Here is a 14,663-nt window from a genome sequence, read left to right on the forward strand (position 1 = left end):
ACGTGTATAATTAATAATCCGATGTTTATAATTTTATTCATTCGAAATAGCGTTGCAATTTGAAAAAGATCGACGCGTGTAATTATAAATTGTTTCAATCTTAATATTTGATATCTAAGTAAGAAAAAGATATCGGCCGAGAAATGATAAAAAAAAAAAATGCACAAAATTCTCCTATAAAGTGTCTTATCATCATAGAGATATTAGTATTGTTACAGTCACGGAATCAAACTCGATAACAAAATTGTTGCTTACAATATACACCACATAATAATCCCTACTGTTACATTTATAATGTTCAAAGATAAAACATTAGGTCAACGTGTCAAAGTTACATAAACGATTAGATATTTCAACCACATTTCTATTTAATGTCGAACATTATGGAAATTTTACGTCAAGTTTTTCTCACGGATTTTATAAATACATAATCTTACTGTACGCACATTAGTATGTTAAATTTATATATAGAACGTCACGCCAATTATAGTACAACAGATACGGGGCTGAATTTGTATAAAAAAAATTAATCGAGATCTAAATATCTTGCCGATTGAATCGCGATTGCTGGGATATCGCGGCCTTAAACTTAAAGACGTGCGATTGGTTTTATAGATTACTTAGCTCGCGTGTTATTTATGCAAAATTCAAATTTTTATCAACGCAAGTAAAAAAAGATCGCACTAAAATAGAAGTTTAATAGACGTATACTAAGGTTTTCCCGACGTCATTCTGGATATTTTTGCATATTTAACTTTTTCATAAGTATTTTTTTATAGACTTTCGTAACCAAATTATTTGAAAAAATATGGAGGAAAAAATTGCACACAAGGACAAACGTGACATGTGTACTGCTTCTAGAAATGCTAAGGTATTATTCTAAGACGAATAGACTTATATTAGGAAAATGAAAAGTAATGTAATATTGTAAGACAAGCAACGCTATGCTCCAATAACTAACTGCTAATAGGATAACTTCTGGCAGAACACACAACACCTTCTAACATAAATTAAGAACAGATATACATGAAGTAATCACTTGAACGTATTAATTCGCTAACTAACTAGTAATTAACTAATTATTTACCAGCCAACAACGGTAATTGTAGCAAATTAAACATGTAAATACTACTTAGATATTTATATATGTAGAAAATTTCATTGTAGTCGCTGTAATACCTTATCAGGGGATGTGACCGAAAAGGAATGAATAAATAAATAAATAAAAATATTAATCTGATATTAAAATTAAAAAAAAAAAAATTAAATATTTAGCTTATTCTTTTCTTCTTGAGAATACTTCAAGATTTCACATGTATTATTTCAAAAACGAAAATAAGATAAGGGAACACTCTACATGTTGCGATTCGAAGATTGCTTGTACTTATCATGTTTCGTGTAAAAGATCTGTATTAGGAAATGCGAATTGGTATCATCATCAACTTCAAAAATATTCATGTTAAATCGATCAAAATGACATACTTAAATCGAAAATATAATTCGAATAGGAATATCAGAGATGGAAAGCTGTTTTGAACGAAGTAAACGAACATCTTGATAACTTTTTTTCGGATAAAATCAGGTTGGATATCGTTACACGTCGCGGAGATTACGCTGTTAACGATTCTAATATTTGCAATTAATTGTTTGCGCGAATTTCACAACTAATTACGCTCGCTGTGAGAGACGCATACGATAATTTTTATGCGCGTAAAAATTACTTAACGATATAAAAATTAATTGCGCTGGTGACAAGAATTAACGACAAGAAGAAAACGTGAACTTTATCAGATGATAAGAAAAGTTGACCCAAAGTCTTTTTGAAGGGCTTTTCAAGGTCATCGATATTTTTTCCCATATCAGCGCTTGCTTTTTTGTAACGTAATATTGTAGTCGATATCGGAACAAGTTCAACGATCCTTGACATTACGATCTTGAAGCGACTTTGAAGAAAGAAGAAATGAATTTACAGCGGTACAACATAAGAACGGCGTAACTATCTGTAGAAATAGTAAAATTAGTAAATATTCAATTGTTCTTTCCTCTGTCACTTAGGTCCTTCATTTACTACATCGACCCATTTGAGTCATTAGCAACCACACATTACCTAACAGTAATTACTTAAGATTACGTGTCAGAGTATGTGAACAGAACTATACTGATACGTTTCAAAAATATCCAAACTTTACGATGCCAGCGGTTTCTTAAGATTTTCCTTCGCCCGATAGAATCTTCTTCCCCATTGATATTTCTGGCAAGATGCGACGGTGTGTCCCACTGAGTTTGTTACACCGCATCCACTAAGTATTGCCTGGTCTTCTTCTTTCAATAAGTACGTAAAATTTGCATAACCAATCCTTAGTCTAGATAAGGTCACTCGATATTTCCTATCAAACAATAATGCACGACTCGTTTGATAAGTATCGTTTTTAATACAATGTATATTGTATATAGTGCATGAACCTTCCCACGAATTGTTCCAACGATCATTAAGAATTCTGTGAAATGATTTTAGAGCCTCTTTATGGCAGACCGACGTACCTGGTTTACCCACTCTGTCCCTTGTGGGTTAGATCTATGGCGGTATCTTCAATTTCGATATGAGATGTGGTTAGCCGGGCAAACAGGATTTCAATGGCTCGTCTGTTTAACAGACTTTTCGAAATGTTCTTATCGGTTATGCTTATCAGTAATCGTAATTAGTTTAGTAATTGGATTTTCCCATTTGGTAACGTCTAGAGCTGAAAGTATAGAATCGTTTTACACGTTGGAAATATTGTAATTCAGTAGATTTAACAAAGAAAACAAGCGATTCGAGCTATTAATAACGTCGTTTTACGATGTAATATAAATCGCTAAGCGTAGCTTCCCAGAAAAACACGTCGCCCAGAGCAATTGGAGTTTAACGAATTTTGGATCATGAAATGGCTTCTGGTTTACATTTATTCGTTTCGAATAAATGTCAATTGTAAATGTTAATGAATATTATTCGATAATGTATTTCGTCCTTGTTTGAAAGTGTTTGAGACTTGGAAAATTATAATACAATTATAATTATTATTATAATAATTATACACATTCTTAAGATTATAATAATTTAATAAGATAATAATAATAATAATAATTGAGATTATAATAACTCTGAGGATGATAAATAATAAACAAGTAAATATTTAGAAAACTTCTTTGTTTTTTGTACTGTATATGCCGTATAGTTAAATGAAGCGTCCAGTTTAATCATCGAACAGAAAGGCGAAAGAAGCGCAGGGGAATTGTTGAAAAAGAAGGAGGAAAACCTCGAATTAACAAATCGTGACACGTTTCGAGCGCATGGCGAACTGAAGGTTGCTTACAATAAAGTTTATAAACGAAGAGGTCACGCGATAACCCTGGAGAATGTCCGCCACATTGATTATGCTTGCGTTCTCCAACATGGCTCTGGGCAGCTAATTAGCTTGCATCTTTTACCTTCACGAAAATAGTAAATAAGAGAGTTATTTTTACCCTGAGAGTCGTTAAATATGAATTATCTTGAATTTCGATCCAAACACATCGTTTTTTAATCGTCGATTAAAAATGATTATCCGGAGACCAGCGCGGAGGTGATGTTTTTCAGAAGTTCAACAGTTTTTAGAAGTCACGAAGGAAGATGTCTATGTGTATAATTAAATCAGTATGACGAAAGAAGTTGAGGAAATGGCAGCAATATGGAATAAATCTACGAGAATATTGCGATGATATGAATTATATATTTAGACTTTAATATCATTTTGTAACTCTAGACGCGTGGCTACATAAATCCAAAAGATAGAAAATATTTTCAACGTCTTGAGAAAATGATTTAACATAAAGCTGGAATTAACATGTTTTCTCTCAGACTATAGAGATCGTATAACGATGAAAACAAATGCGATTAAGTGAAAATGACCTACAGGGAATGGCAGAGTTGGATACATAAGTATAAAATAAATTCACCTTTTCTTCCTGCTATTAATTGATCGTCTTCGACTCTTCTCTACGAACGATTCACTTTTCTCGAAGTTTCTGCTCACAGGTATCGTAGACACGAAGGTAGGAAAAAGTAGATCGCAAATAAAGCAATGCTTTAAATTTGTAATGATAAAGCAAAGCTTAAAAATTATACAGTATCTTATTAAAATATAGTGTCTCGTTTGAATTACAAAGCATCTCAAAGTACCACATTTATCAATAAGTAAAGCAATGTCCTACCTACGTTCTATTTTTTTAATTATATTCATAAAAATGTGAATTTGAATAAATATCCGCAATCTGCTGAGAATACCTCACTCGCAATAGGCTTCGTCTGATTTGAGGCATTGCATGCGCGAAGCCAAACCTCAGAGAAAAATTGTAAGTACGTGTGAGCTTGAAAAAATATTGTAAAACCACGACCATTTCCAAGCTGCGAGGGGGAAATTAAATAAAATGATAATTCTGTCGCAAAACATGAATTTATACAAAATTCCTTTGCATGTAATGCAGCTTTCGGTAAGTATGCACAAAAGAGGTCCTCGACTCCAATGACCTTAACCTTGAGATACATTATAGAGGGAAAGGTCCTGAGCAGTATGTACTCTGTCTGAGGCGTGAAACGATCGTGATTCGAAAGTTAGGTTACGTTAGGTTAGGTCTTTTGAAGAGTCTGAGAGTTTAACCCTCCCTACTTATGAATGGAATCTAACCTAACCTAACCTGACCGCGTCTCATCGCTACTGGGGTCGCAATCCTATGGTAATTTCATTTTTAACCACTTATATCGAAGTAAATGTAATCTAACAAATACCATTTCCTATTTTATTTTATCTTAACTTTCGAACCAGGATTTCCGATAAAGTGCATGTTACTCAGCACCGTCTGTAACATATCCGAAATGCAATAAAATTGCTGTTGAGGTCTTCTTTTCCGCACAATTACTTGGCAGTTTTTTAAATAATTCGGATCATGATTTCCATCGCGTATCTTCATCTCGACTATCTTTAAAATGTAAGATAGAAAGATTGAAACAATACATGTTTTAGACAATAATGTAATTGAGTTTCATATAACGTTTATCCTACTCCATCGTTATTTTTCTTCTTCCAGTTTCTTGAAGACAACGACTTAGCACGATAAACGTTATCGATCAAATCAGCTGAAACATATCTGAATTAAGAGGATTATACGGTAATCGATATCCTTCTGAAAGTTATCGCTGCTACTCGCCAAATAACAACTGGTAATTCACGATAATACGATGGTAACATGTGTTCATTGTAGTTAACGATACTACAAGTACTAACTTCACATTTAGTTTCCTTGCTTATAATCTACACGAATTAAAATCTAATTTTAATGGGAACTAATTTTACATTTAACGTTCTATCGCTGTTATCATAGCGATCAGTAAACTGTCATTAGTAGTATTAATGGAATTAGTATCTATTGTAGGGAAAAGGGGTCTAAAATGAAATAACAAATATTTTAACAGAGATAGAACGGAATCCGCGATTTACCAATGTTTATCAAGGAAACCAAATTATTCGGAAAATCCGTACAATATTGATATTTCGTACACGATATGTCCTCTTACAGCGTGGTAATAACTTTGCAGGTACGAGATTGAATCCCAGTTAAAAACAAGAGAAGATATATTCGTATTGGAAACTTCCTTCGTTCATCAGATGATTATCGAAATTGAGCACGTTATTCACAAACGAGTAATCTAAAAAAGGAAGATACTAAATGGAAAAATTTATCTAAAATTAATCATGAAATTATCACTAATCCTCATAAACACCAAAATAGTAAATACACACTGACTATCAAAGATTTTTCAATGAATCAGAACGCTTACCCTATACAATTTTCCACTATTTTCCCGTTTACCAATAAAATGCCGTCTATTGCTTATTTACTGACTATAATCGGAACAGATCTGAAAAGTAAACTTTTTCATGAATCAAGGTTGACTCTATTTCTAAACAGTGATAATTTGAAAAATTAATGACACATATCGGCTGACAATAAGATAAAGAACTTATGTAAAATATAAATGATAATTCGTCTTAGAAAGATAGCTATGGTGGTTAAGTATGGGATATTCAAAAAGTTATGTGTAGTGATAAAAATATCTATGTATTATAGTTGTAGAATGTCGTAGAACGTAGACATAAGACGAGAAAGATCTTTTATATTGTTAATTATATATGTTAAAATATGTAAAGGCTGACGAAAATATTCGAGCCTTACGTTGCAAAAAGATTTAGCACATTCGAATGGGAACCATAAATTTCATGTTCTATACAACACACGTGATAAAGGTTTTTAGAAATGTTTGATTACTTTCCTGAATCGCTGAAAATATCGTCCACTTTTACCAATAGCCTGTACATTGTGTGTATTCCTTCTTACACCGAACGATTATTTAAAACCTCCTCTGTTAATATTAATGTCGCTACCTCTAACAAAATGAATTTACTTTGCTGACGCAATTGCAGCGTAGAAAGATCCTAAAATATCTAGAGAAACTTCAAAACTTCATTTGTTTACGCCAGAATAATTTGCAGAGATATTTCAAATAATACCGAGTGGCAGATATTGATAAGAGCATTTAATTAAAAATAACTGCAAAATATCGATAAAGCGTCTACCGATGTAGATTAGAGTAATGGTAAATCCGATGTGCAGATTATACTTTTATTTTGTGTCTATGAAACTTTTTGGAAGATGCGAACATTTGCCAGCCTTGAGTGCAAGTTTATTCTTAGGTAGAAAACCAGGTGTAGAAAAATAACGAAATACCGAACGTTATTCACGTAGAGGCACGTGAAAAGGATTTCTAAATTTATTTGTAAAAGCAGAAACTAAAAAGCAGTCTACAAAAGCTGGCGTCCGACGCTAGAATAAGATGACAAATTGGTGTCGAGAAGACGTAAATATTAATATTTACCTGTGGCCAGGAAAACAGCATATGTTCGTCGTATCGTAATACAGACAGTCAAAAGAACTATAATTTTTGCATCACAGACGAGATTAGAAGCAAATCATGACTTATGTCACTATTAGCTAACATATTACTAATATCTGTATTTGCCTAAATATAATAAATAATTAGGAAAAATTCTTTGCTAAATGTAATGATGACTTTCTCAACTTTTATAATTCATATGTATTTCCTTTCCTATTTCATAAAGTAACACTGGGATTAAGAATTTTTAGTTCTTTTTCCTCGTTGCTTTCTGAAAATTTTACTTGAACAACGTGGAAGTTATTGCAAAGCTGGGAGGTTTGAAATTTGTTAAGAAAAAAAATGTAAGAAGCTATGTTAATCAATTTTGTGAGTTGGATAGCATAGAAATGTGACAATGTCGCAAACACTGTCTTTTAAAATTTGGCTTTCAGAATCATTGTGTCTGCATTGCTCAAAGTACTCAACATTCGTCCATGATACAGTAGCTTTCAGGTGCAGATTTTCATTGCTCTTTATATATTAGCAATTAATAAATAGAATCTGGAACGCAATTTTTGTATTCTTCATTTTATTTCTTAGGGAGATACCAATACTCATCTATACCAAACTTCGATCCTGAACGTCCTCCTCAATATTCTCCAAAGACCTACTTACGCTTATACATATTTCATAATCAATACCTTCATGTATTGGAAAACGCCAGAAGCGTTGCAAATCATTTCAAACTTCTGTTCAACTCGAACAAAACTTTTCACTGGGGTGAATACATTAATGTATGAATAGAAGTATGATGGATTTGAATAATAAATATGAATAAGTACGTAATTATGTAAAAATGAACGTAACCAAGACACTTATTATGACTAAAATTCCATCGTTACGTAAATGTTATTATCATTGCTTTTTTGTTGTCATAAAACACAAAAATCTAAAGTGTCCTAAAAAGAATGATACAATATCAAACGGCGGATGAAGATACAAGAGAAAATATAATTGACTATGAAAATTATTTACACGTTATTACCCTTACTATGTAATGAATTTTAACTCTGCTGTCCTCCTCGGTTTTATGACCCAAAATGGTTGTTATATTTCAATAGATATTGTTAAAATATACATAGACATTAGACATTTGGTTTTATTGTTCCAGTGAACTGTTATATCTTTTGTGTATTCCACGCTTTCCGTAAATAAAATAGAAGATGTCTGAAGAGATGCAATGGTGAAGAAGAGGCGAGGAGATCTTCAAAGTTAATCAATTAATAGCATTTCAAAGTATCGTACAATGTCCAACAATACACCAACTCCAAGTTCAAACTGTAAAAAACCAGAGTTTTACCAAACACAAGTACATTTATTATTCAAATAGTCATTGAAAAGGTACAATTATGCAGAATGGGCGACACCTCACCTGATTTCAATAATCATAATGTATGTTGTCAACAACCCTTCAAATTCCAACCATTTAGAAACAACAATTTCACATGCACCAATCTAAGGATTGGTCGTCGATGATACCGTGTATCGATAAACGTGTCCGAAGCTTGGATTTGTTTAAGGTAAAGAGGGTGAAGACGAAGACGAATTGCAATTCAGCTTGGCTGCTGCGTAGCCGAGGGTCCACGGGTTATCTTGTTCGAACAGAGCAGAGCGATGGAACTTTATCATTCGCGAGTCCCGCTCCGTTTCACACAGAATTTTTACGAGACACACGTCTGACAAGCGAACGTACACTTACACCAATGGCATGTCTATGTTAATTGCATAACCGTGTATCGATTCACACCGCTAACACTTTCATAATTAATGAAACTCGTTAATGGCTATTAATACCGTCGGAATTATATTTTTTACTATCTTTCGGGCTTTAAGATGGTTTTGTATACCAACAAGCCTATAAATAAGCGCGTTTCATAAATATAATCGGTGTTTGATTTAGTGTATTAGCGATTAGTGTATTAACGATTTCTATACAACGATGTACATTATGGAATGAAACTTACACTACAACTTCTGTCACTAACTTCCGGTAAAAGTAATGTTTTATTTTAATAAGACGATTAATACTTTCCAGATTCTACACCATACCAGTTATACCGATGTTTCGACATAAGTAATTTAAATTTATTGTATAAAAAGCTGATTCACACGTACTGCATTCAATTGTTATTTTCCTTATTAATTTGTTACGGCGTCTTCTTCTGAGTTGTCTAATATGTATGGTAGCGTTGATGGAATGAAAAATGCTGAATTGACAGAAAACATCAACTCGCATATTTAATTTAGACATAAGTATTCGTTTTGATAAATAGTTTGAATTTATAATATAATTTATTCGTTCTAAGGAGGTAATTATTATTGCACTTAGTCATTCATTGATTCGATGTCTACTAAAACTAAGCGATGCCGATTAATCTATTAAGGATCAAACGGTCATCACTAAACGTGGGACATTTATACATTTACGGAAAATTTAAAGATGTAAAAATACACAGGATTTGTATAACAAATAAAAATGTATGAAACATGCGTAGTATTCGCTGTAATATTTGGTGAGTGAAGAACATCTCTGTTTAGATTCCAATTTTCTCATTGTGCCCATAAAAATTCGCATAAGTATCCGTAGGCTACCTATCACATGAAACAGCCTATACTTATATCCCTTAAAACATAACCTATATATACGATATAGACTATATTTATATGCTTTAAAACATAACCTATATATACTATATAGACTTTATTTATCTACTTATTTAAATATTAAATAAGTTAAATATTAACTTATTAAATATTTAATCTACTTATATTTTAAATATATTTTTAATATTTTATCTACTCGGTGAAAAGAGAAAAAGGAAAAAAGAAAAAGACGGTCTTGTTAGAAAATAGATGTGTGTACATCTGTATTGTACGAGCGAGGAAGTGAAAAAGAGGAAGACAAAAGGAAAACGCCATGAGACGAGCGCGTCGCGTATGTATTGAATGAACGAATGTGCAATAAAACAAATTCATTCCTGTTTGAGATGTACAAGTTATTCTGTTATATATAAAATACTTATTCTGTTACATATAAATGTTGTATTTAATAAAACATTATATCATTACTTTAACAGGTCTTAAAGTTACTCACCGTACGCGGAGGGGGAAGAAGAGTTTATCGATGGTCCTTCGGTATTCTGCGGCTGCTCCTCCATTTCAAGGTCACCGGAGATGCACTACACATCTGCGCATGCGCGATTGTTAACCCGCCAACGAATGTTTCACGTGATTTTACCTTCGAACCGGCAATCGGTCAGCGAATATTTCGGAAATATGTCTGCTATGATATAGCAGATATTTACTTTTTTCCTGACTTGTTATCGTCCAGAGACGCTTTGATTTTTCTGTCTTTCCTCTCAATCGTTCTTCTTACTTCTTTTTTTTCTTTTTTTCTTTTTTTTGGTGGAGATTAGACAGCAGCCATGTTGACACGCGGATGGGGGAATTTGTTATCTGGAACAGAAACGAACGGGTGGTCAGATTGAAACGAATTGCCCAATGATTATTCGTTTATTGTATTAATTATAAACAAGCATAGACTAACATACGTAAAAAGTATAGAAAACAAAATACAGTTTCGTAGGAGAAACTGCTTGGAGTATGCATGCATAAATATTTCTCTAAATTAGCGTGGAACGTCTTGTATTATGGACAAAATGATCTGTAAAAAGAGAAGCAAGAAAGACTTGGGTCACTGATCGGGTCAATGTTTTGGACGAATCAATGCCAGCTGTAAAAAGCAATCGATTTAATCGCACGAAAAAACCTTCTGATACACGTTCCTTGATCCCAATTCTTCGTTGTTCTATCGTCGAAAATTATTCTAGGCCAAATAGTTTTCTTTCATATTCCTTCCTCTTATCGTAGACAGAACGGAATATTTGGCACAAATAAATTGAATTATTGTTATTTTTGTATATCGTGTTTATTATGATAAACACGATTACAGTACCAATAACACTTCAGAATGTTTTGGGTAATACATATAGTATGGATATAAAAGTTTTCTATGGTTCGAATACTTTTGAGAGCTAGTGTATATCTAAATTTTTTAATCATTATTTCGAAATTTTCTTTACTTACAGAATTTTCAATCGAAATAGATTTAAATTTATTATTTCAATAATCGTGACGAAACAGTTTGGATGGAAAATTTATTCATAATTTATCCGTTGATATTCGAGGTACCAAAGGGAATTTCTAATTTAAAGATCGAGTATAAAATACAGATGTGCTTTGAAAATTGCAGGTTTTACTAATATTATCGTGACGGTCGTGTCTCACTACAGCGCTAATAAAATCTCAGAATGTTTTATATAATACACACAATATATGCATAAAATTTTTGTTCCAGTACTTTTCATGGATAATTCAATATCAATAGTCTATTGGTTCTCAAACCTCGATATGTACCTATAACGCCGATGAAAAGAGCGGCGTCCCCTCCATGTTTTAAATGCTACACACGTGAATCCATCAGAGGATTCAGTAAGTAAACGTCGATCCAATGCGATCAATTCCGAAGTAAGCTGCATCGATAAGAAGTACCATTGGCAGCAGGCAATCGTTTTCCCAGAAAAGGACGAAAAAAGAGCGTAATTCATTCTCACTCGTCGTTCGCGTGGTCCCCGTCATATCTTGTTAATAGTGAAACAAATCCACTGTCGTATGCGACGAGGCCGATGAATACACAAGAAATAATGGCGATACGCGCAAGCGCACCGTCAATTCACGGCATGACGCGCATGCGCAACATCGACTTACGGCGCGCGAAATGAAACGACACTATGCGCTGGCGCTACGTCAATTCACGGCGCGGGCAAAACGAAGCGAATCATGCGCATGCGCAGTATCGATTCACGGCAGGTGAATCCGATCAGCCGGAAAGCAATCGCACTACTGTTGTGTTGACCGTTGCCGGCGTTCGACGCGCCTTTAAGTTGCGCGCGTGGGGACAATGTCATTTGGTTTCCTGTTCCGTCTGTCCACGTTTCACTTGGACATCTCATTAGAGCATATATGTACGTTCGCTAGAATGGCTAGAACGCTACGCAGTCGAGCGTCACGTGTGCTGTGCACGAATATCAATTGAACAGCTTCTACGTAATATTGAATTAGTATCCACCGATGAATTTACACGATCGCATGTGGAACAATGTTTACATATTCAACGTTGCATTTAAGGCTATATCAGATTAATTTTCGTTGCAGGCAAGATGAAACACGCTTATGACCTCCTTGTGTCGATGTTGGCTGATTTAGATTGTTTATAAAAGGATATAAGATTTTATGATTCTGTTAATTATTCAGGGTATCGTATATATGTACTGAAATTTTATTGATTAGTATGGCGGTGTTGTATTAGAATCATTAACATGAACATTTGTTAAATTTAATTTGTTGATAATAGATCAAGATTTCAACGAATTTTTTTCATTCGAAGACATTAGAGACAAAATAGACGTTTATAATTATAATTAATAAATTCTATCTACATGTATGTTAAACAATGTTGTATGTTATATGTATATTTAGTGTATATGTGTAAGTGTAGTGTCTCGAAACAATTAAAAATAACTTTATACGTTTCTCCTTAACAAGTTGCTATGTCACTATAGTAACTTTATAAGGGTAATGAGACCATTTAGAAACTAAAGCTAAATTAACGGAGAAAATTTAGTGGTATTCCTTTAATCCTATTAATTGATTCGTGTCGATCCTATTTATTTTTACTAAATCCTATTTTACTAATTATTTATACTAAAGACACCATTATGTCATTGCATTTTTATTATAGCAGAGAAATTTACTATTCAAAATATTTTCATTGAAATCTATAATTATACGAAAAATTCTTTAATTTTATTGTTCTATTATTATTGTAGTTCCAGCTAATAATAATAATAATATCTTATTTTATAATAAACGATAGTAACTGTATTACGAAAAATTATGCAGTTAATAATTTGCAGTTATCACAGGTAATTCCTTCAACGGTTTTTAAGAATTGTTGATAACAAATAAAATATGACTTTTGAAGATAATTCTTATCGCTATAATTAATAATAAAAATAACACAAAACAATTCACATTTGAAAAACTTACAATTTATTATAATTGATTAATTTATATTATAATTATAATTTCAATTTATTATAATTGAATCTAATACAATATTTCTTACTTAGTTTCATGTTTCTCCACTTACGTGTAATTTTTAAATACTTCAATTATATCTCTTTACGTAGCTTTTCTATTTATGCAGTGCCCTATCTTCGACGATTCTAACACGACCGATAGAAAAAGTCGTGCAAAAAATAACGAGTCGTCTACCTTGAATAAATAAATGAATATCTACGTTCTTGCTAATTTTCATAACGAGCACGACAAAATTATTGGAAACTTGATCGTTTCAGAATAACAATTTTCTTTCATGTGTTATGTCCTATAAAACGGAAGAATATATGTATTAAAATACTTAAAGAATGTACATATGTTATTAAATATAGTAAATTGATGAAAAATGTAATTTAGTTTAAAAGTTCCAATATTCTTTAACATATCATGACCCGTAATAGTTAACCTTGCAAATCGCTTTATCTGTAATAAATGACATTAATAACTATAAATCAAATTTTTGTATTTTAAAATTGTGTTCTAAAATTATTTTCGCCAAGTACTCGATCTCTTAGTACAACGAATGTCAGGATTATACCACATATCCTTAAAAAGGTATTAATTTTTAAATTTTCTAACGTCACTCTAATAAACACGATAATTCGCTTTAATCATTGTGAAATGATTATTCGACAAAAACTTGTTTGCAATTAGAAACCTTCTAAAAAGGTTATAACGCCTTCGTATTGTTTGTGATATCGATCTGTAATTCTATGATATAATATGTAATATGTAATACATAATGTAATATGTTGTGCACAATATATCATTTATATCAATAATTATATAGCAAGATGTACATATGTAATTTATGTCTGTAGCAGAATAGATTAGTAATTAAATATTTTGTAAGCTTGGAACATTTCTAAAATGTTTATAACCTGTTGCATATTTAGACTAGTACTCATATTAATATATATAGGAACTAGTAACCAGGGACGAACTAGGACTTAAATTTTTAGCGGGAGATTACGAACATGACCCTCTATCTTTAGTTCATCTCTTAACCTTTCGATGGCCAATTCGCCCCTGATAGTATCCATATATATACAATATCCAAAATAAAATATGAAACAAAATGTATTAACATTTATTTAATTTAGCAAAACGTAATATTTCCAAGAAATATATTAATCATCGTTTTTCCAAATATTACTTATCAACTATTGCAAAATAAAAGATGAAAATGGATATCTGTAACAATTTTATTTATGATATTCTTTGATATTTTGTGTTTGAATTTGAACATATTTTGAAATTTTGCAGCTTCAAAAGTGTTGATCACAGAATTCTTGAAACGTTCAAAAGGTGGCGTATTTGTCCAGTCAAAGATGTAGTATCGATTATTGGTAATTACAGGGCAGTGAATTTTATCAACTAAGCTAAACTAAATTTCAGTATTATTTTAAATTAAATTTTTATTTATTTTAGTTAAATCTAATACTATATACCAATTCCAAATCTAAACTTCTAA

General features: G+C 32.1%; 1 protein-coding gene across 1 annotated transcript in view; it reads right to left on the minus strand.

Annotated features, from left to right (window-relative positions):
- LOC117236469 (hepatocyte nuclear factor 4-gamma) overlaps nucleotides 1–11,908 on the minus strand; it is a 50,871-nt gene extending 38,963 nt beyond the window's left edge. The window contains exons 1-2 of the mRNA XM_033499457.1: nucleotides 11,426–11,908; nucleotides 10,104–10,465 (exon numbers count right to left, since the gene is read on the minus strand). Of these exons, the coding sequence (XP_033355348.1) occupies nucleotides 10,104–10,167 (64 nt within the window). The 5' untranslated portion in view covers nucleotides 10,168–10,465; nucleotides 11,426–11,908. The remainder of the gene's footprint in view (nucleotides 1–10,103; nucleotides 10,466–11,425) is intronic.
- Between the last annotated feature and the right edge of the window lie 2,755 nt (nucleotides 11,909–14,663).

Source organism: Bombus vosnesenskii, unplaced genomic scaffold (genome assembly GCF_011952255.1).
Source record: "Bombus vosnesenskii isolate JDL3184/JDL3185 unplaced genomic scaffold, Bvos_JDL3184-5_v1.1 scf7180000013349, whole genome shotgun sequence".
Classification (NCBI taxonomy): domain Eukaryota; kingdom Metazoa; phylum Arthropoda; class Insecta; order Hymenoptera; family Apidae; genus Bombus; species Bombus vosnesenskii.